Below are 19,694 nucleotides of genomic sequence, written 5' to 3'. Positions count from 1 at the left end.
CTTCAGCAGCGCTGGGGCAGGTGAAGGCTTACCAAGGTGCACAGGTGAGTGGGTGGGCCACTTCCCTGGGTAGACAAGTGTGCGTTTACCCAGGCAGGTTGGTGGAAAGGCGGGCCTTTCACTGAAGGGGAGAAGTAGACACTGGTGGGTGTTGCCTTGGGGGCTTTGTCCAGATCCCGTTGGTGGTCAGTGCATCCATCTGCTTCTCTGAGTGTTGGTAGCTGATGGCACACGGCAGCTCCCATCTTGGAGCGTTGTCCTGGGTGATGGAGCCGCTCACACAGGAACCCTCCAAAGCTGGAGGCAGAGCTCAGACAAGGACAGAGGAGCATGGGGCATAAAAGGCTCTAGCCAGTTTGGCTCAGTGGATAGAGGCCCAAGGACCAAAGGGTCCCAGGTTCAATTCCCAGTCAAAGCACATGCCCAGGTTGAGGGCTTGCTCCCCATTTGGGGGTGTGCAGGAGGCAGCTGATCAATGATTCTCATCATTGATGTTTCTATCTCTCCCTCTCCCTTTCTCTCTGAAATCAGTAAAAATATATTTTAAAATCCATATGGAAATTCGAGAGAACAAGAACAGTAAAACCAATGTTGAAAAATAACAAAGTTGGAGAGCTCACACTTCCCTGTCTCAAAACTGACTGCAAGGCTACAGTGATCAAGACAGTGTAGCTCTGCCATAAGGGAAGGCATATAGATCAATAATTCAGAATAAAGAAGTCCCTCTCATTTATGGTCAATTGATTTTCAATTCATTTATGGAGCGCAAAAACAGTACAACAGGGAAAAAAATAATCTTTTTTAAAATATTTTTATTGATTTCAGAGAGGAAAGGAGAGGGAAAGAAGATAGAAACATCAATGAGAGGCACATCAATCTGCCAGCTGCCTGCTGTGCACCCACTACTTGGAATCAAGCCTACAACCTGGGCATGTGCCCTGACTGGGAATTGAACCTGGGACCTCTTGGTCCATGGGATGATGCTCAATCCACTGAACTACACCAGCCGGGCTAATCTTTTTTTTTAACTAGAGGCCTGGTGCACCAGTGGGGTCCCTTGGCCTGGCCTGCGGGATCGGGCCAAAACTGGTTCTCTGATATCTCCCCAAGGGGTCCTGGATTGCAAGAGGGCACAGGCCAGGCTAGGGACCCCACCGATGCACGAAAGGGGCCAGGAAGGAAGACGGGAGGTTGGCCAGCCAGGGAGGGACTGTGTGGAGGGCTCCAGGGCATGTCCATCCCAGCTAGCTCAGTCCTGATCGGTGGATCGCAGCAGCAAGCTCACCTACAGGTCGGAGCATCTTCCCCCTGGTGGTCAATGTACATCATAGCAACTGAGCAAGTGGTCGACTGTCTGCCCCCTGGTGGTCAGTGCACATCATAGCAAGCGGTTGAGCGGCCTTAGCATATCATTAGCATATTACGCTTTGATTGGTTGAACGTCCAACTGGACAACCGGACACTTAGCATATTAGGCTTTTATTATATAGGAATATATTTTATTGATTTTACAGAGAGGAGGGGAGAGGGATAGAGAGTTAGAAACATTGATAAGAGAGAAACATTGATCAGCTGTCTCCTGCACGCCCCCTATTGGGGATTGAGCCCACAACCAAAGTGCATGCCCTTGACCAGCATCAAACCCAGGACTCTTCAGTCCGAGGGCTAACGCTCTATCCACTGAGCCAAACCGGTTAGGGCAATAATAATCTTTTTTTTTTTTTCATCCTTATTGACCTGGCCAGTTTGGCTCAGTGAATAGAGCGTCAGTCCTATCCAGGTTTCTCTGGATTTTGGAGGCAGCATGTTCTGAATTTAGGAATACTGCCCCAGCCATTTGTTGCATGAGACAGAGCATGCCTGCTCTGAGTAGAGCCCAGAGCAGAAAAGCAGTCTACAGGAGGCCCAGGCTTTGGCACAAGCAGCCCTATGACCTGGCAGAACCCCTGGCGAATGCTACAGCAGAGAGAGGTGTCACGTAGGGTCTGGGGGTGGTTTTTGGTGGGAGAGTTACAGTGTAAGCTCCTAGGGTTCTGGAGCGAGGCTGTACCACATGCCATTCACAAACAGGCTCCTTGCATGTTGCTGGCCCCTGGCAGAAACTGAGCATCTGACCTTGGGCTGTCAAGTGACCATGTGGCCCAAATGGCTCATCAGAGCTGGAGACTGTCTGAACCACCAACGCTTGAGGTGCTGTCACACAGTGGAAGAGGCATCGCCGGGATCCGCTCCCAGCAAACCCAGACACAAGCAAGCTGCCTGAGCGAGTGACTGACACACCCATGTGGCCTCCTTTGCTGACACCTCGGGTGGCCCTGAACAGTAGCGATGAGGGGAAAGTCCCCAAAGGGCAGGGCTTCCATGGAGCAGCACGTCAGTCATCCACATGGTGTGGAAGGGACAGTGCTGAGGAAAAGAAGACAGGGGCCCGAGGGCCACAGCAAACCGTTGAGTCGATTGGTTCTGGGGCCTGGACATCCAGGCCAGAATTTCAGAGACAAGGAAGTAGAGGGAAGAGGCACGTAGAGAACTGGTGTGACATGGTGCTGGGTTTCCAATTCCTGGAAAACACGGGTCTGGACCTGGGGGTGGAGATGGGGAGTCCCACTCACCAGTATTCACAGGGACCCAGCCGGGGAATCTGTGTTCACATCCTTGTGACTTTAGGTTCTGGGTCTTGGAGGGGCTGCTTTCCCCAGGAACACAGCAAAAGTGGCACAAAACAGAAACTGTTGTAGCTGCTGGGCCACTCAGCTCTCATGACAGCAGCGGGGTCCCCGCACTGGCAGGGGTACCAAGCTCAGATCCTGGGAGGCGGATGTTAGATCTCCCCGTCCACTGGATGACCTCGAAGATGAGAATCTGGATCAACCCATCAGGGGAGCCACCTACACCTTCAGAGGCACTCAGCACTCCTGGGAGAAGGGGAGCCTGGTACAGCCTCACAACCAACTCAAGCATCAGAGGCCGAAGCCTGTCCATCACCCCTCCTCTCCTACCTCTGCCCAGAGATTGTGCCCAACCAGAATCCTGGGGAGCCTGAATGCAGCGGACCTAATTTGAGAAGCAGTGGGCTGGGCACAGCAGGGCTGGGGTAAGTGCCCCCTGCCCCACCCAGGACCCCTCCACCCCCAAGATGTGAGCTGGTGACTCACTGGAGCGTCGGCCAGATGGGAGGCACCCTGGCAGGGGAAGCTGTGCACCCCGAACCTCAGTCAAGGTGACCCCAGACACCCCAAGCTGGAGTGGAGCTGGCCTCCCTCTCAGCATCTTCCTCTCTCCTCTTCCGTCTCCCTTGGGTGCTCCCTCACCCTAAACAACTCACTTTGGTCCTCCTCCACCCCAACCAATCTTCTGTTCTCTGTCACTCTGACGTTGCCTTTTCCAAAGTGTCACATAAATAAAATCACGAGGATGCAGCCTTTTGGGACTGACTTTCGCTCAGCACCATGTCTCTAAGGTCCATTGTGTTGTGTGTCACTGACACTCTGGGTTCCTCCCTGGCATGGTGGACCTCAGTGCATGCATGCACTCACCTGCTGGTGGGCTTCTGGGTTTGTATGCTTTGGCGATGATGAATAAAGTTGGTCTAAACACTCGTAGGCAGCGTCTGTATGTACGGAAGTTTTCACTTCTCTAGGGTACATCCCCAGGAAGGGAACTGCTGGTTCATGCAGCTGGCTGTGTTTAACGCAGTAGGCTGGCTTCTTTGTATTTAGCATTTCCCTCTGCAGCTCAGTTCTCTCCTCTCCATTCATTGAGGGTAACTAGAAGCCAGGCAGCTCCTTCAACATCCCCGCTGGGCAGCTCCTTAGCTAGATCCTCTCATTCATTAGGTACATTGTCTATTCCCTATGTCCTGCTCTACTGCAGGTCACAATGTTGCTAAATGCTTGCCGCTCTGACCAGGGTCTCCTTCCCTCCATGTTCCAATAGCATTTTCCTCACTTGCCTCAATGACACACTGTCAGTCTCAGCAGGTTCTTCCCACTCACTGCCCAGGCCCCAAACCAATGGCATGTGAGCTAGGGCTTGTATAGGCTCCCCTGACCCAGGAGAGAAGGCCGGGAACTGGGGACACAGCTCCTGCCCTCACCCCTATTTCCTCCAGGAGGCTAAGACTGGGCTCTGAAGCGGGTGGGAGGTTTGGGGCCCAAGAGTTTGGTTGGGATCCTGGCTTTGCCCCGTTTGAGGTTGGGGCCCAGTAGTGATGGGGCTAGGAGGCTGCGCAGTTTGGGTGGGTTTCTTCTGACCAGTTCACCCGCCTCGATAGGGTCCCGATGGGGACCAGGAGCAGCCCTGGGCTCCTTGGCTACAGGAGGAGGGGGCCAGCGTCTGGCTCAGAGGCGCCGCTGCGCTTCGAGGGCTGCCAGGGTGAGGGCATCCTCGGGGCCGCTACCCTAGCAGCACGGCGAGGCGGCCAGGCTCCGCGGGCGGTGGGAGGCTCCCCGCGCTTCCTGCGGGTCCCGTCTCCGAGGCTCGGCTGGCCCCCGCGCGCCGTGGCGGGACAGCATTTGCCGCCGCCGCTGTCGGGGATTAGCGAGCTCCCGGCCACGCGGCGGGATTATCCCGCGTGGACCAGGCGCCCGGCCCGGGGATTATCGCGCGCTCCCCCCACCCCCGACGTATATATTCCAGAGGCGGCGGCGGCCGGGCCGGGCCGGAATGGCAGCGGCGGGGGGTGCGACGAGCCGCAGGGGCCCCGGGCAGCCCTGCCCCTTCTCCATCGAGCACATCCTCTCCAGTTTGCCCGAAAGACGCCCCCCGGGCCGGGCTGCCCGCCTGCCGCAGCCAGCCGGCCGCCAGAGCCCTGCGGAGCCCGGGGACCCCGGGGCGCCCGAGGCTGCGCCCTGCGCCTGCTGCTGCTGCTGCGGCCCCCGGAGGCCCCCGGAGCCGGCCGCCAGGCTGGGTGAGTGGCCGCGGGGCGCGGGCGCGGGAGGTGCGGGGTCACGGCGAGGTCGGTGCAGAGCGCGCCCCCCGCTCCCCGCCCCGCGCCTCACCACGCCCTCGCCCCGCAGGCGCGCGGCTGCCGTGGCCGCTGAGGCTGGGGCCCTCGGCGCCCTTGCCCTTGGCCGTGCCGCCCGGAAGCTCCGGGGCACTGCCCGGCACGGGCGGCCCCGGCCCGCAGCGGCGCACGCGGCGCCACCGCACCATCTTCAGCGAGGAGCAGCTGCAGGCGCTGGAGGCGCTCTTCGTGCAGAACCAGTACCCCGACGTGGGCACGCGGGAGCGCCTGGCCGGCCGCATCCGCCTGCGCGAGGAGCGCGTGGAGGTGGGGCCCGCCTGCGGGGCTGCCCGAGGGTCCCCGGGGTCCGGGTGGCTCCTCTTCTCGGAACGTCCGCTCTGGGGCGGCGGCGGGAGGGGCGGGAGGCCCGGGGACAGCCATGGGGCGAGGGGCCGGCGGGGACAGGCACCGGTGGGGAAGGAAATCTTCTGGGAACCAGAGGGGAGGTAAGGCTAGCTTACCTTTCCTTTGTTTCAAACTTAATTTCGCCCTGACGGTAAATGAGGCGCGCGGTCCAGTTTCAGAATTCGGGAAGCTCAGAAGACCACCGAGCGGCAGGAGGGGCGCCCTGGGCGCCGCGGGGCGGAGACGGGGGTGGGAGGGGGTTAGGGAGGGATGGCTGGTCCGCGTGGGAAAGGGGTTCCCGTCCCGCGACCCGGACCGGACCGTGGCCGCAGCTGCTACCCCACGCCGGCTCCGTAGCGCTCGTCCGCCCTCACGCCCGCCGGGACCCGCACCTCTGGGAGCCCGGCGGGACCCCCGCATCTCTGGGAGCCCGGCGGGACCCGCACCTCTGGGAGCCCGGCGGGACCCCCGCATCTCTGGGAGCCCGCCGGGACCCGCACCTCTGGGAGCCCGGCGGGACCCCCGCATCTCTGGGAGCCCGCCGGGACCCGCACCTCTGGGAGCCCGGCGGGACCCCCGCACCTCTGGGAGCCCGGCGGGACCCCCGCACCTCTGGGAGCCCGGCGGGACCCCCGCATCTCTGGGAGCCCGGCGCACGCGGGTCCTGCCTGAGCAGCTCCTCCGCCTCAGGTTTGGTTCAAGAACCGCCGGGCCAAATGGCGACACCAGAAGCGGGCGTCTGCGGCTGCGAGGCTCCTGCCCGGAGCCAAGAAGCCCCCCAAGAACAGATGCTGATCCTCGCGAGCTGCTCCTCGGCCTGGCCGCCTGGGGCCGGCTCCGAGAGGCGGCTGTCCTGCCCTCCTCTGCCCTCCTCTGCCCTGGCGTGAGGATCCTGTGAGTGTCCCTGCGCCGCCTGCTCGTGAAAGGAGAGAACTCCGAGGACCCAGGTGCGCGCTGCTGCCCAAGGGCCTGCGGGCTAGAGGCCTGGGGGCAGGGCGGGCACAGAGCAGGTCGGCTTCCACCCTCCTTCCAGGCACTAACCCGCCCAGGGGACAGGAACCGCCCGCTGTCCAGAGGGGACCTAGAATCCTTTCTTTCCTGGGCCTGCGGGCCTCCCTCCTCTCTGCACCCTGCATGTGACCCCGGACCTGGCCTCCAGCCCCCCCCCCGAGGCAGGGTGCGTGGTCACGTCTGTGCATCCTGGGGTTGCTGCCAGCTCCATGTTCAGACCTTTCCTGTGAGCCTATTGCAACAACGGAAAACAAACAAGCCGCTAAAACACCACAAAAGCAGTGGAGTCTAGCCCTAGCTTGTTCAGCTCAGTAGATAGAGCTTTAGCCCTTGGACTGAAGAGGTTCGATTCCTGTCATGTCGGTACCTCGGTTGCAGGCTCGAGACCCGGCCCTGGTTGGGAGGCAACCAATTGATGTGTCTCTCTCACATCGATATTTCTCTCTCTCTCTCTCTCTCCCCCCTCCCTTCCACTCTCTAAAAATCCTCCGGTGAGGATAACAAAACAAACAAAAAGAAGTTGAGTCCGAAGTCTGCCCTGGCTCCACTCCCACACCCAGCCGGAACCTGTCCCTTCTCTCTCCTTCCCAGGGAGGGGGGTGGGCAGCTTGCCTTGGGGAGCACAGTCCAGTAAGTACTCAATCCCTGCACCAGGGTGCCCTTCAGCAGAGCAGACTGCCCTACCAGTACTGGTCTGGCCCCTGGAGGCCTGCACTGGCCTCTATGTGCTGCTTCATGGTGGGGGGGTCCTTCGCTTCCTCCCTGGGGGGCAGATTTCCATGCTGTGGTGTCTGCCTCCCTCACAGCAGTCAATCTCTGCCACCCTGTAGGACAAGAGGAGGCTCAGCTGGGGACACCAACACACACACACACACACACACACACACACACACACTGCCTTGAAAACGTCTGCTTTCCCTTCCATCATCCTGCCCCCTGGCTGGAGGATAGGGTGGAAATGTGACTTCAGCTCCCCAAGTAGAACCAGACAGTGGGCCCAAGGAACCTAACACCCCCTCCTCTGGCTCGAGGACCTTGCTCTGCCCCCCTCACAGGTCCTGGAGGGAGTTTGGGAGGAGTATCTGGCAGGAGACACAGTTCTTCTATAAAAGTCACTGAAGTCAGGGCTGCAGCTCTTGGGACTGTCCAAGGCTGGCCAGCTCAGACAACACCCAGCAGGCATGGTGTTCCCAGCCAGGGCCGCCCTAAAACTGCCGGGTGCTGCCAAGACGGCAGCTGTTGCCTCGCCTCCCAGCATGCACACTTCTGGCTGTCACCGAGCTCTTTTCCCTGAATCCCGGCCTTATCCTTGGCCACGGCACAGTCGGCCTGTGGAGCTCCGCCTTGGCTGGGACACGCTCATCTCGCTGGGTTACTGGACCTTTGCCCTCCTTGGCTGAGTGGTTATTTGTCTTTGTGTGAGGCAGCCAGGATTAAAGTTCCATCTTCAAGGGACCGGTGGCTATGTTGCCCTTTTGATTCTTCTCCTTTCTCTCTAGCTGCTCTTGGGCAGGCTCACCTCCACAGCTGGCTGTTAACTTATACTAGTAGGTATCCTTGAGGCTGAGTCTTAGGAACTCCCCTCTCGTCTCCATTTTCACCCTGGTCTATCTCCTCCATTCTCAGCTGCCACATTTACATATCCAGGTCAGGCCTCTCCCCAGAACTAGATATTTATGGCCAACTGTCCCTTTGATTATTTTACCTGGAAGCCCACAGGCCCTCAACGTCACCTTGTCCTGGGAAGGCAAGCTCTTCCCTCGTACATACCAGGTACATGAACCAAAGGGCAGGCAGTTACCCTGGCCCCGCCTCTCCCTCACCAACCAGACACAAGCCAACAGCAAGTTGATCTCAATTTCCAAAAACAATCCCAGAATCTACCTTCTCTTCAGCTTCAGTTGCACCAGCCTGATGAAAACCTCCATCATCTCTCACCTTGACCGTTGCAGCTACCTTCAGTCTTGCCACCTCTATCCTCTCTGGTTCCTTTTTAATTCATTCTGCATAACCTCTGCAAGTCTGAACCTGCCTCTCCCCTGACTACAGCACTCCAAGGGCTTCCCATTGCCCCATGACCCACAGGTTCCATCGATTGCAGCCTGGCCTGCCTCTCTGGCATCATCTCACACCTCACTGCTCCTTGTACTCTGTATTTCCCAAGGTCTTCTCCCTCATGCTGCTCTTTGGCCATGCTTTTCCCTCTCCACCTGATCAATGCCTGTTCATCATTTCGATCTGCATTCACCCCCTGCCCAGGAAAACTTCCCCTGACTGGAGATTCCACAAGCACAAACTCTGTTCTTGCTCCTGTCAACTGCAGTTGTAAGCTTGTTCGTGGGATGACCTAACCAGGGTCTGTCTTCCTCATTGGACTGTTAGCTCTGTGAGGGCAGGAACCAACACCATGGAATCCCCAGTGAATAAAGGAATGACTGCTTATTGTACTAAATCATGTTGGGATAACATTACTTTTTTGACATTAATTCTCAACCTCCTTTTGAGAATAAGTTATCAATCCTGAAAAATGCTTAGGCAATTTTCTGGTCCACTTCAATGAGAATGAACCCTCTTCTGGGAGCCCACTCTGGCATTTAGGGACCTGAAAATTTTTTTCAAATTTTCTTGTTTTCGTACCCCATTGCCCTCTTTCTCCCCTCCCCCCACCACTCCCAGGGACCTGAAAAATTTTAACCAGATATTTCTTTATTGAACCATTATATTTTGCTTTCTTTTTGTTTTGTTAGATAACTATCAAAAATTGTCTAGAGTTCTTTTCTTGCATAAAATTTTTTTTGCATAAAATTTTAATAAAAGCTTTGAAACGTGTATATAACCAAAATTCTTGAAGTGTGTGTTTTTGTTGATAATATGGAAGCATAGGCAGTGATTATTTGCCAAAAATCGGGATGCCAAAGCCTTACTTAATACAGGAACTTTTCACGATTAGAGTGAATGACACGCCCCTTAACCCCTCCACCACCACAGCGCCGCCTAGTGCCCACAGCTCAGGTACATAAGAATAGCGAGGGGTGGGGAGAAGACTACAATTCCCATAAGGGCGAGGGCTTTTGGTGACGTCATTGCGGCGCGCGGCTCGGCCTCCGAAACGCGCAGTTCTCCCATTGGCCAACAGTTGGAAGCGCTGGTGCAGCCGGCACAGTCCCGCCCCTCTGACGCTGTGACGCGCCTTCTGAGCAGTCCTGGGATAGCGATGGAGACGCCCAGCGCGTCTCCCCGGGCCCTGCTCCTTTCCACCGCGTCCGGGCCCGGGAGAAAGCGGGCGGCTGGGGAGGCCGGGGGTGTGACGAGGAAGCAAAAGGTCTTGGACGAGGAAGAGTACATCGAGGTAAGACCTCGGCGCGGACGCCAGCGACTTCTGGGTCCTCCCCTCCCACCCCACCCCCCTCGCGCTCCTCTGGGGCACCCCCCCGCCCCCCACTGGTTGAGGCACTCTCCTCCTCTCGCCGAGGTGAAGCAGCCCCAGTCCCTGCCCTTGCGGTTTGGGCGGTACGAGAGCCAAGTAAGCACAGTGCAGAAGCGGGTGGGTGTCCGTGATGGAGGAAGCAGTGTCGCAGGCGAGAGAGGAGGCAGCGCTGCTTGTATGTGTGGGGGATTAGGGAAACAAGGTTTTCTATGGACGCGGGAGTGAGTTTGGAAGGCCAGTGGCAAAGAGGACCTTCTAGAGAGCGGTGATGGCGAGTGCAAAGTCTGGGAGTCCTGCGTTTGTGGCGGCATCTGGAAACATACCGCAAACAGGCAAGAGGAGGCGCTTGGAGGATGTGTTTGGTGTGGGACCGGTTAAGTTTGGGAGGCTTCTAGGCTGTACAGACAGGGGGCGTTAGTGGACAGCTGAGTGCACAAGTGTACAGCTGAGGAGCAAGGTCTGGGCGGAGGTGCAGGGTTGGGGATCACAATTCGTGCTGGTGGCGGTGTGTGTGTGTGTGTGTGTGTGTGTGTGTGTGTGTGTGTGTGTGTCTGAAGTCATCCAGGTAAAGGAGGACCCAGGCGTCACTGAGGTCTTATACTGGAAACAGAAGCTCACTGTTGGAGTGAAGGTGGCAGTCCGCCTTCTCCCCGGCTTCACTTGCACCAACCTGATGAAAACCTTGGTCCAGCAGGTGTGGAAGTGGGGCCAGCAGATGAGAATGAGAATGACCAGTTAATAAGGGAGGGAGAACGGCTTCATGGAAATCAGAGGAGCATTTAGCAATGTTAGATGTTACAGCCACATGGGATTTTTAAAAAAATATATATATATATTTTTTTTTATTCTTTTTTTAAAAATATATTTTATTGATTTTTTACAGAGAGGAAGGGAGAGAGATAGAGAGTTAGAAACATCAATGAGAGAGAAACATCGATCAGCTGCCTCCTGCACATCTCCCACTGGGGATGCGCCTGCAACCCAGGTACACGCCCCTGACCGGAATCAAACCCGGGACCCTTCAGTCCGCAGGCCGACGCTCTATCCACTTAGCCAAACCGGTTCCGGCGGGATGTTTTTTAAAATGCTATTTTTTTTATTTATTGACTTGGGAGAGTGAAGAAAACATGGACTTACTGTTCCACCCACTTATACATTCATTGGTTGGCTCCCTAACCGGGGATCAAACCCACAACCCTGGCACATTGGGAGGATGCTCCAGCTGAGCTACCCGACCATGGCAGGGATGTTGTCCTCATCAGAAGATGCCCCTAAACTCGGGAGCATTGGGCTGGACAGGGGTGGGGGGCGGATGGTCAGCAATGGCCTTAGCGTGTGCATCAGTTGACAGAGGCAGGTGAGCCTGGATGGCAGCTCTGACTCTTGCTCTGATCTCTCCTGACAGGGCCTCCAGACAGTCATCCAGAGGGACTTCTTTCCTGACGTGGAGAAGCTGCAGGCACAGAAGGAATATCTGGAGGCCGAGGAGAATGGAGACCTGGAGCGGATGCGCCAGATCGCCATCAAGTTTGGCTCTGCTCTGGGCAAGATGTCCCGAGAGCCCCCGCCGCCCTGTAAGAGGACTCCTGTGGGCGGCACAGCCGGGATCGCTCTCTGAACTGTTGCCTCGGGTTCGCTCTAATCCCCATTTCCTCCCTTTCCCCAGATGTCACTCCAGCCACGTTTGAAACCCCTGAGGTGCACACAGGGACTGGAGTGGGGGGCCACAAGCCCCAGGGCCGAGGCCAGGGCCTCGAGGATGGTGATGGTGAGTGCCCTCTTTCTGCCACATGGTCAGTGACCCCTAGGAGACTCCTGGCCCTGTGCTAGGAAGGGGCCCTCGCTGACCCAGCCCGGCTTCTCTAGGGAGCGCCCCTCCTCCAAGCTAAGCCCCCGGCTGTAGGGGCCTGGGCCTGCCTTGGGCACATAGTGGCCTTGTTTCCCTCCCAGAGGGCAGAGATGCCAGGGTTCCAGAATCCTGGGGAAGGATAGAGGGCCAGCTGTCAGCCTTGGTGTTTGTTGGCTGGAATGTACCCTGGTTTGGGGGGATGGCTGCAGTGGGTGGCAGGGCTCCGGGCTCACCCCCACCTGGGTCACTGGTGGCACCCCACCCCAAGGGAAGGGACACTCAGGGGCTTCCAGAGCTGCCATGACTCCCAGGACCCTGGGCAAACCTGTGGGTGCTCCCCTTCCAGTCTGAGTCAGATCACACACTTCACTTGGCATCCAGCAGATGAGGAGAGCCACTGAAGGCCCCCTGGGCACTTGGGGTGGTTGGTTCTGCCCCCGGGTGGGGAGTTGTCTGGCAGTGTGGGCTCTCAGAACCAGACCCAGGATCAGGTGTGAGGTTCTAGCCCTGCTTGTAGGTAAGTGCGGTTCCCGGGACCCACAGACTGCCAAGTGGTGTTTGTGCCATTTATGGTTCTGTGTCACCCCCTCCTCCCTTTACCCCTGAGCAGGAGAGGCTGGAGAGGAGGAGGAGAAGGAGCCCCTGCCCAGCCTGGATGTCTTCCTGAGCCGGTACACAAGCGAGGACAACGCCTCCTTCCAGGAGATCATGGAGGTGGCCAAGGAGAAGAGCCGGGCACGCCATGCCTGGCTCTACCAGGCCGAGGAGGAGTTTGAGAAGGTATGCGTGGGTGCATGGGACGCAAGCACCCTCTGTTGGGGTGGCCAAGTCCCAGGGCCAGGGCACAGTGCCTAGGGCGCTCTGACCCTCGCTTTTCCTTATGTGATGCAGAGGCAGAAAGACAATCTTGCACTCCCGTCGGCAGAGCACCAAGCCATTGAGAGCAGCCAGGCCGGCGTAGAGACCTGGAAATACAAGGCCAAGAACTCCCTCATGTACTACCCAGAGGGTGAGCAGGCGGCGTGGGCAGGGCTGGGCGTTTGGATCCGGCCTCCAAGGCGTGTGTCTCTGTTCGCTAGTATTCTGGGCCTCCGAGGGGTCCTGGTCTGTCTGGGGCAGGTGGGTTTGTGTGGGAAGTCAGCGAGGGAGTGAGGCTCTCCCCAGCTTTGTTCGGGTTTTGTGATATGGAGACTGAAGTAGGCTCCATGTGTCTGTTCAGCGGGGAATGATGTGGCCTCTCTCGGGCCCTGAGCACCCCCCTGACACCTGCTGCCATCTCTCCTCGGTCTGCCAGGCGTCCCTGATGAGGAGCAGCTGTTTAAGAAGCCCCGGCAGGTGGTGCACAAGAATACTCGCTTCCTCAGGGACCCCTTCAGCCAGGCCCTGAGCAGGTCTCAGCTGCAGCAGGCTGCTGCCCTCAATGCCCAGGTGAGTGGCGGGAGCCAGCAGCAGGCTGGCTGTGGGCAGAAATGACTTCTTTGATCTTGACTATTCCTCTTAATTGAGTTCTTGGACTTGGCAGCGCTCAGCAGTGCAGAAGTATTTGGGGCCCCTGTGTGGCAGGGCCCTGTGTGTTCTCAACCCATGTGGTCTCCCACTGGGGCTCTGTTTTGTCAGACACATTCTGTGGGTCCAGATTGGTGCCACCTCCCTTGGGGGGCAAGGGCATGAGACAAAGTCAGCTGCTGAGAGCCAGGCCAGTCTGGCCGAATCTGCTTCCCCGCACCAGGCAGGGCTGGGCGTGGGAGGGGGTAAGCAGGAGTGGGTAGGCTGTGGAGGGGGGCTTGGTGTGGCAAACAGCACAGCTTTCCAAGCGTGGGAGTCCCGTGTGACGGCGGTTCTGGTGATCATGGAGTTGAAGGGTGGAGACAGGAGGTGGGGAGACTTCTCTGGAGGCTCTTACAGGGGCCTTATGGCAAGAAATCGGAGCGCAGGCACCCATAGTTAGTGTAGCCCCTGGAAATATCCCAGGTGGGGTGTGGCCAAGCCCCACCCTGCATGGAGGGGGAGACGGGGGCGCGTCCTTCTTTGGAGGCCTGCTCTGACAGGTCCTCAAGTTCTTTGCACGGGTCAGGGGCCTCCCTACTTTTCCCCAATGGGGCTACCAGCCACAGAGACCCGGCTCTGCTCCTCGGGGCTTGGGAAGTGTTTCCACTGTGTTCTGTGCACCTGCCCATCTGCCAGTGGGGAGGGTGGTTGTGAGCCCCCTGACACAGTCTCTCTGCTTGTTCCAGCACAAACAGGGCAAGGTGGGCCCCGATGGCAAGGAGCTGATCCCCCAGGAATCCCCTCGAGTGGGCGGATTTGGATTTGTTGCCACCCCTTCTCCTGCCCCTGGTGAGAAATGCGCCCGCTGCCAAGCTGGCCCACCTGTGGACGGCCTGGGGGGAGGTGGGCTGCTAGGCTGGTCCTGGCCACTCTTGGCGCTCCCCTAGGGACTGCCCCTCACCATGTGTGACTCAGGGACCCAGTGTCCCATCCACAGGGACAGGGCTGGTCTATAAGGATACCCGACCTGAGATGTGTGGGACCTGCTTTGTTTAGCTGGGTGGTCTGTCCCTTGCCCTAAGCTGGGCAGGACAGACTGAGTTTGTCAGAACCAGGGGTGTTGGGGCTCTGCTGGACAGACTGGTGTGGTGAGCATGCTGAGGGGTGCAGGGGGATGCCTGGGGCCTGATTTGCAGTGAGGGCAATGTAGTCCAGTGGGCTGCCAGGCAGACATCTTCCTCTGTAGATGTGCATGGAAGGCAAGTTGTTGTCTGCAGGAGGCTGGTTACACCTGGGGCCTGAAGGGCCGTGCCTAGCCTGTGTGGGGTGGGCAAGGTAGGTCTTGGGGAGCTGCAGGAGCCTGTGTTCCTCTCTCAGGCTGCCTGCCTCCTGCCACTGGCCTGGCTGGGGCTGGACGCCCCCTCAGTCCTAGGGTAATGTTTTTGGGTCTCATGTTAGCACCGTGCTTACAAACCTAAATCCAGAGAGCACTGTAAGGAGGGGCCTCTGGGCCCTGCATCTCCTCACACGGAGGTGTATGAGCCGTGGGGACGGTCTCGCAGTGCACACACTGTCCCTCTGCCCTCCCATGCACTGGCCCTTCTGCTCTAGGCAAGGGCATGTGGGGGTTTGCCCAGGGTCCTGGGAGATACGGCATCTCTGGAAGCCCCTGAGTGTCTCTTCCCTTGGGGTGGCCCTGTGCTAAGGAGGGGACCTCACTGACCCAGCCCAGCTTCTCTAGGGAGCTCCCCTAAGCCTGGCTGTAGGGGCTTGGGTCTGCCTTGGGCCCATGGTGGCCATGTTTCCCTCTCAGAGGGCAGAGAGCCAGGGTTCCAGAGTCCTGTGGAAGGATGCCAGCCTTGGTGTTTGTTAGCTGGGGTGAATGGGGGGACTTCATGGCGGGGGAGGGCCCAGGCTGTGTTCCCACCTGGGTCCCCTAGCCTGAGGTGTCTGTGGGCTCTCCATCTGTAGGTGTGAACGAGTCTCCGTTGATGACCTGGGGAGAGGTTGAGAACACACCAGTGAGAGTTGAAGGATCAGAAACCCCCTACGTGGACAGGACACCAGGGCCAGCCTTCAAGGTGAGTTGTGGTGAGGGGAGCACAGGTGGGACCTCAGGTGGATGTGTGGTCTTCTACCCATAGCTCAGTGCACAGAGGATGGCCCAGCTGCCACTGTCAAAGCAGAACTGACCAGTGGGCCGAGCCACGTGCCAGGCCGCACACCTGCTCAGGCACTGCACTTCTCAATGGTGCCAGGGCAGTGAAGACAGGTGTGGGTGGGTGGATGGTTTTGCCAAGGAGGAACTGGTGGGGTGGGGCCGAGGCGTCGAGGCAGGGAATGGCTGTGGCTCCTCTGAGCCTGCAGTCCCAGAGATGGGGCTGCCCAGAGATGACCGGTGGTCCCAGAGGCAGACCCGGAGCTCGGGCTACGCTGCAGGCTGAGGGCTGGGAAGGGTCTCGGAACCCCAGCATTCTGTGGGATGGGGTGCATGTCCTCAGAAGGGCTGTGCACTTCCACAGAGAGGCCTCTTGCAGAGATGGGGGTGGCCCAGGATGGTGTGGGCAAATGGGCAAGCAGGTGGGGTCCCAGAGAGGTATTGGGAAGATGAGGTTCTCTGGTCTACACGCAGTTTGTTGGGGAAACTGAGCGACTGGCATGGTGTGAAAGGAGGAAGCATGCAGTCCTGCTATCTGGGTGCTGGGCTGCTGCCTGTACCAACTGTGGGGTGCTGGGAGGTCAAGGGAGACAGAGGTTGGTGTTGTCACAGAGACAAAGAGTGCAGGATTACCCCGTCTGCTCTGACACCCCAAAGAATTGGGTTTGGAGTCTGGGATTGATGCAGAAGGCCTGCGTAAAAGGCTGGGTCAGTCATCTTGAACCAGTCCCTTAAGTGCTGGCAATGATCAGTTTGAAATGCAACAAAAAAAATTGGTATCACTCACAGTAGCAGCAGAAATTTAGAATAACCAGGAGTAACTTAGCTTTCAAAGAAACCACAGGAGAACACTGACTGTCCTATCCCCCCTCCACGCCCCCGAGGGTGTGGGCTCTGCCGGGTGGCCTCCCCAGTGTAGTACAGTTCATGTTGCCTTGATAGTTCAGAGAGGTAGCCTGTCTAGACAGTACGTACACAGAGGTTTTTCATACCTCGGTTCTGACATTTTTCTGGGTTGCAAGGAAAATTTGAGAGAGGAAAGATAGGAACCTGTGCTGTCCAATACTAAAGCAGTAGATCTGTCAGAAGAGTGTCTCTGGTCCTAGAACCTACAGGTCAATAGAAAAGAAGAAAAATTTTGAAACAAACCTCAGTTCAAGTCAGAATTTAGGGTGTGTTAGAGATGGTAACTCAAATTGTGCTGAGTAGTAATTTGGAAATGAAGTAAACTAGGTCCTTAATCTGTATAGCAGATTGTATTCCAGAAACTTGGAAAAGTTAAGTAGGAAAACAATAAGTATAAAACAATGAGAAGAAAATAGTGGTCAAAGGACTGGGTGAGATGGCCCCGATTAGCCCTGCTTGCTGGCAAGGCTGAGGGACCCTGCCTGTGCACAAATTCGTGCACCAGGCCTCTAATAAGTAAATAAAGCTAAAAAGACAAAAAACCAAGGTAAGCACCTTGTTAGAAAAATAGGCCAAGGACACATTTTGGGAAGTTCTCAAAAGAAATACAGAAAGTTGGTAAGACAGAAAGATAATCAGAGGGAAGCAGATTAAAACAAGACCCTCTTTTCTAAGATTGTGAGGTTCCTAACTCAGCAGTGCTAGCTTTGAGAGCACCGTGATGGCAGGGGAGCCGCTTGGCCTAGGCCAGTGGTCGGCAAACTGCGGCTCACGAGCCACATGCGGCTCTTTGGTTCCTTAAGTGCGGCTTTTCCACAAAATAGCACGTGCGAGCACACACGTACAGTGCGATTGAAACTCCGTGGCCCATGCGCAGAAGTCGGTATTTTGTGGAAGAGCCACACTCAAGGGGCCAAAGAGCCACATGTGGCTCGCGAACCGCAGTTTGCCGACCACTGGGCTAGCCGGTTGGAGGCCTTCAGGGGCTTTTAGGAGAGGTGATGTTGGGTTGTTGAGATGGTGGGGGCCATGGGAAGAGTCAGCCCTTCCAGCAGTGAGGGACTGTCCAGCTCAGTGAGCACCCGCACACCTGCTTTGTAGATCTTGGAGCCGGGCCGCAGGGAGCGGCTGGGGCTAAAGATGGCCAACGAGGCTGCTGCCAAGAACCGGGCCAAGAAGCAGGAGGCCTTGCGGAGAGTGACAGAGAACCTGGCCAGGTGAGGGCTGCCTGACCCTCGTGGGGTTTCTCCCTGCTCCCACTCAACCCCACCCCCAACAGTGTGGACATTCGGTCTTCAGGGCAGTCCCAGGTGTCCTTCGATGGGTCCTGTGGCAGCTTCCCTGGCCCGGAGTGAGGCCCTGTATGAACCGGGATGTGGGGGCCCCCGTCGTTTTTTTCTTCAACCTCTCAGGCACCTCCCTAAAAGGTACCGTGAGGCCTGTTGTCCCACTCTGAGCTCTTGTCACACCTGTGATCATGGACGTCATCATTCCCCTTAGAGAAAATTGGGGTCTACCCGAGCCCCATGGCCAAGGGCAACATTAGCACTCCACCTCAAGTTTGGCCACACTTGTATGCCAGGTCACTGAGGTCCTCAGCCCAGAATGACCATGAGTCTCCCATGTGTCTTCCTATGGAGCTGTGTGATAGGCCCTATTGTTGGCGGTGCCCCATCAGGCCTAATCTACCTCTCTTGCTCACTCCCTCTATCCCAGCCTCACCCCCAAAGGCCTGAGCCCCGCCATGTCCCCAGCCCTGCAGCGCCTTGTGAGCAGAACAGCCAGCAAATACACAGACCGGGCCCTGCGGGCCAGCTACACACCGTCCCCAGCACGCTCAGCCCACCTCAAGACCCCGGCCGGCGGGCCCCAGACCCCGACGAGCACACCAGCTCCTGGCTCGGCCACACGCACCCCCCTCAGCCAGGACCCGGCCTCCATCACAGACAACCTGCTGCAGCTCCCTGCCCGGCGCAAAGCCTCAGACTTCTTCTAGGGCCAGGCCCGGGCTGGGCTCATGGGATATTTGTGGAGCCTGCACGGCAGCTGTCCATTCAGCAGAGGACTCCGGCCTTTTGGGGACCCAGGCCCGGGCCAAAAGCAGTGACTGTCCCAGGAGCCACAGAAGAAAGGTGCCATGTCACAGCCAGGCTGGCACAGGACCCACCCCATGGCCCTTGGATGCATCCCAGGGCTTTGCTGGTACTTTTTTCTATGGAACCCCTGCCCATTTCTATTTAACAGGAATTAAAGAACACATAGCACAGTCTGCAGGGCTGTCCCTTTGCTTGCATCGAGGTCTCAGGATTATGGGAGAAGATACGCTTGGAGGGCTAGGTGTCTCACCTTTCCTGTTGCCACCTGAATTGCATTCTGTGGCACTCCTGGGCTTAAAACCTGAGCTGAGCTCACAGCATATTGGTCCCCTGTGACCCCCACCTCAAATTCTGTTCCTCTGAGGGAAGGACGGAGCCCTTGGGAATTCAGCCTCTAGGGTTCACCTGGAGCTCTGGGCCCAGGGCTGCATGGGTCCTACGTAGGTGTCAGGCCACACTCCTGTGTGAGGTTCCTTCCCAGTGGCTTCACCATGACTTCTAAGCACCTGGTTTCTAGCTCAGATGGGGCAGGGCTGTCTCCATCTTCCTGCCTCCTCCCCAGCTCCCCCATGCTCCAGCACTGCCAGTCTTAAGATGCTGAGTCACCAATCTCACCTCCTCACTCCCACCAGTAATAGCCCCAGGTAACAGGAACCTGGGCCACAGTGTCAAGCAACGGGGCTTGCCTCATGCAGCACCATTTATAGCACCAGCCAGCACTGGCTTGGCAGCCTGAGTATATTGGTGCCCAACCCCCAGAAGGTCTAGGACCAGCTGCTTCACATGGAGTTGGGGGGCCCAAGACCATGGCTGCTTGCCAAATGGGTCTCTTCTGCCTCAAGTGGGGTCAGACTGTGCCCTTGGGGGCTCGCTGCTCAGGGAGGCAACCTGGAACCCCTCAGACTGGAGTCCTGCTTCGAGCACACCCAGCCCTTGCACTAGGCCATCTTCCTAAGTCCTGCATTGGTCCTCTTCTGCCCTCCTGAGTGCCAATAGCCTCCGGAGGCTGGTGCAGGGCCTGCTGCCTTCTGGACACGGCCAGCCTGCACTCCTCGACGGTGAGTTCCTGCAAACTCCAGTGGCCAAGTCCTGGCTGTGCCCGGGGACCCACCAAGGGGACTGGGGTGGGCTTAGCGGGTGAGCTTGGACCAAGGTCTGGGACTGCAAAGTGTGGGTTTTGATACTTTTCCCGCATGGGGAAGAGTGGCCTTGGGCCTGAGGGTGCCCCCAGGAAATGGGAAAGCAGAGGTCTGAGCAGGCGTGAGTGAGATGCAGAGAGAGACGTCCAGTCAGGGCCACCTAAGGCCAGGTGCTGACCACTTCCAGCACGTGGCTGGCCTGTTGGGAGTGTGTCCTGGATGACAAGATAGGGCTGCCGTGTGGGGTGACCAGGATGCAGCGGAGGGGGT

At 57.7% G+C, this 19,694-nt stretch overlaps 2 protein-coding genes across 2 annotated transcripts; both read left to right on the top strand.

The window, feature by feature from the left end:
- Positions 1–3,558: 3,558 nt before the first annotated feature.
- Positions 3,559–9,203, top strand: GSC2 (goosecoid homeobox 2). The gene is made up of 3 exons (XM_059675917.1): positions 3,559–4,909; positions 5,019–5,272; positions 6,041–9,203. The coding sequence occupies exons 1-3, from the start codon at positions 4,666–4,668 to the stop codon at positions 6,143–6,145; spliced, it is 603 nt and encodes a 200-aa protein (XP_059531900.1). The 5' UTR covers positions 3,559–4,665; the 3' UTR covers positions 6,146–9,203.
- Positions 9,204–9,541: 338 nt separating this feature from the next.
- Positions 9,542–18,458, top strand: ESS2 (ess-2 splicing factor homolog). The gene is made up of 10 exons (XM_059675831.1): positions 9,542–9,710; positions 11,194–11,362; positions 11,455–11,556; positions 12,248–12,417; positions 12,529–12,646; positions 12,932–13,065; positions 13,872–13,974; positions 15,097–15,206; positions 17,291–17,406; positions 17,906–18,458. The coding sequence occupies exons 1-10, from the start codon at positions 9,576–9,578 to the stop codon at positions 18,183–18,185; spliced, it is 1,437 nt and encodes a 478-aa protein (XP_059531814.1). The 5' UTR covers positions 9,542–9,575; the 3' UTR covers positions 18,186–18,458.
- Positions 18,459–19,694: the final 1,236 nt, after the last annotated feature.

This window comes from Myotis daubentonii, chromosome 19, assembly GCF_963259705.1.
Source record: "Myotis daubentonii chromosome 19, mMyoDau2.1, whole genome shotgun sequence".
NCBI classification, from domain to species: Eukaryota; Metazoa; Chordata; class Mammalia; order Chiroptera; family Vespertilionidae; genus Myotis; species Myotis daubentonii.
The sequence above is the reverse complement of the archived record's forward strand: the minus strand, read 5'-3'. Positions and strand labels throughout refer to the sequence as shown.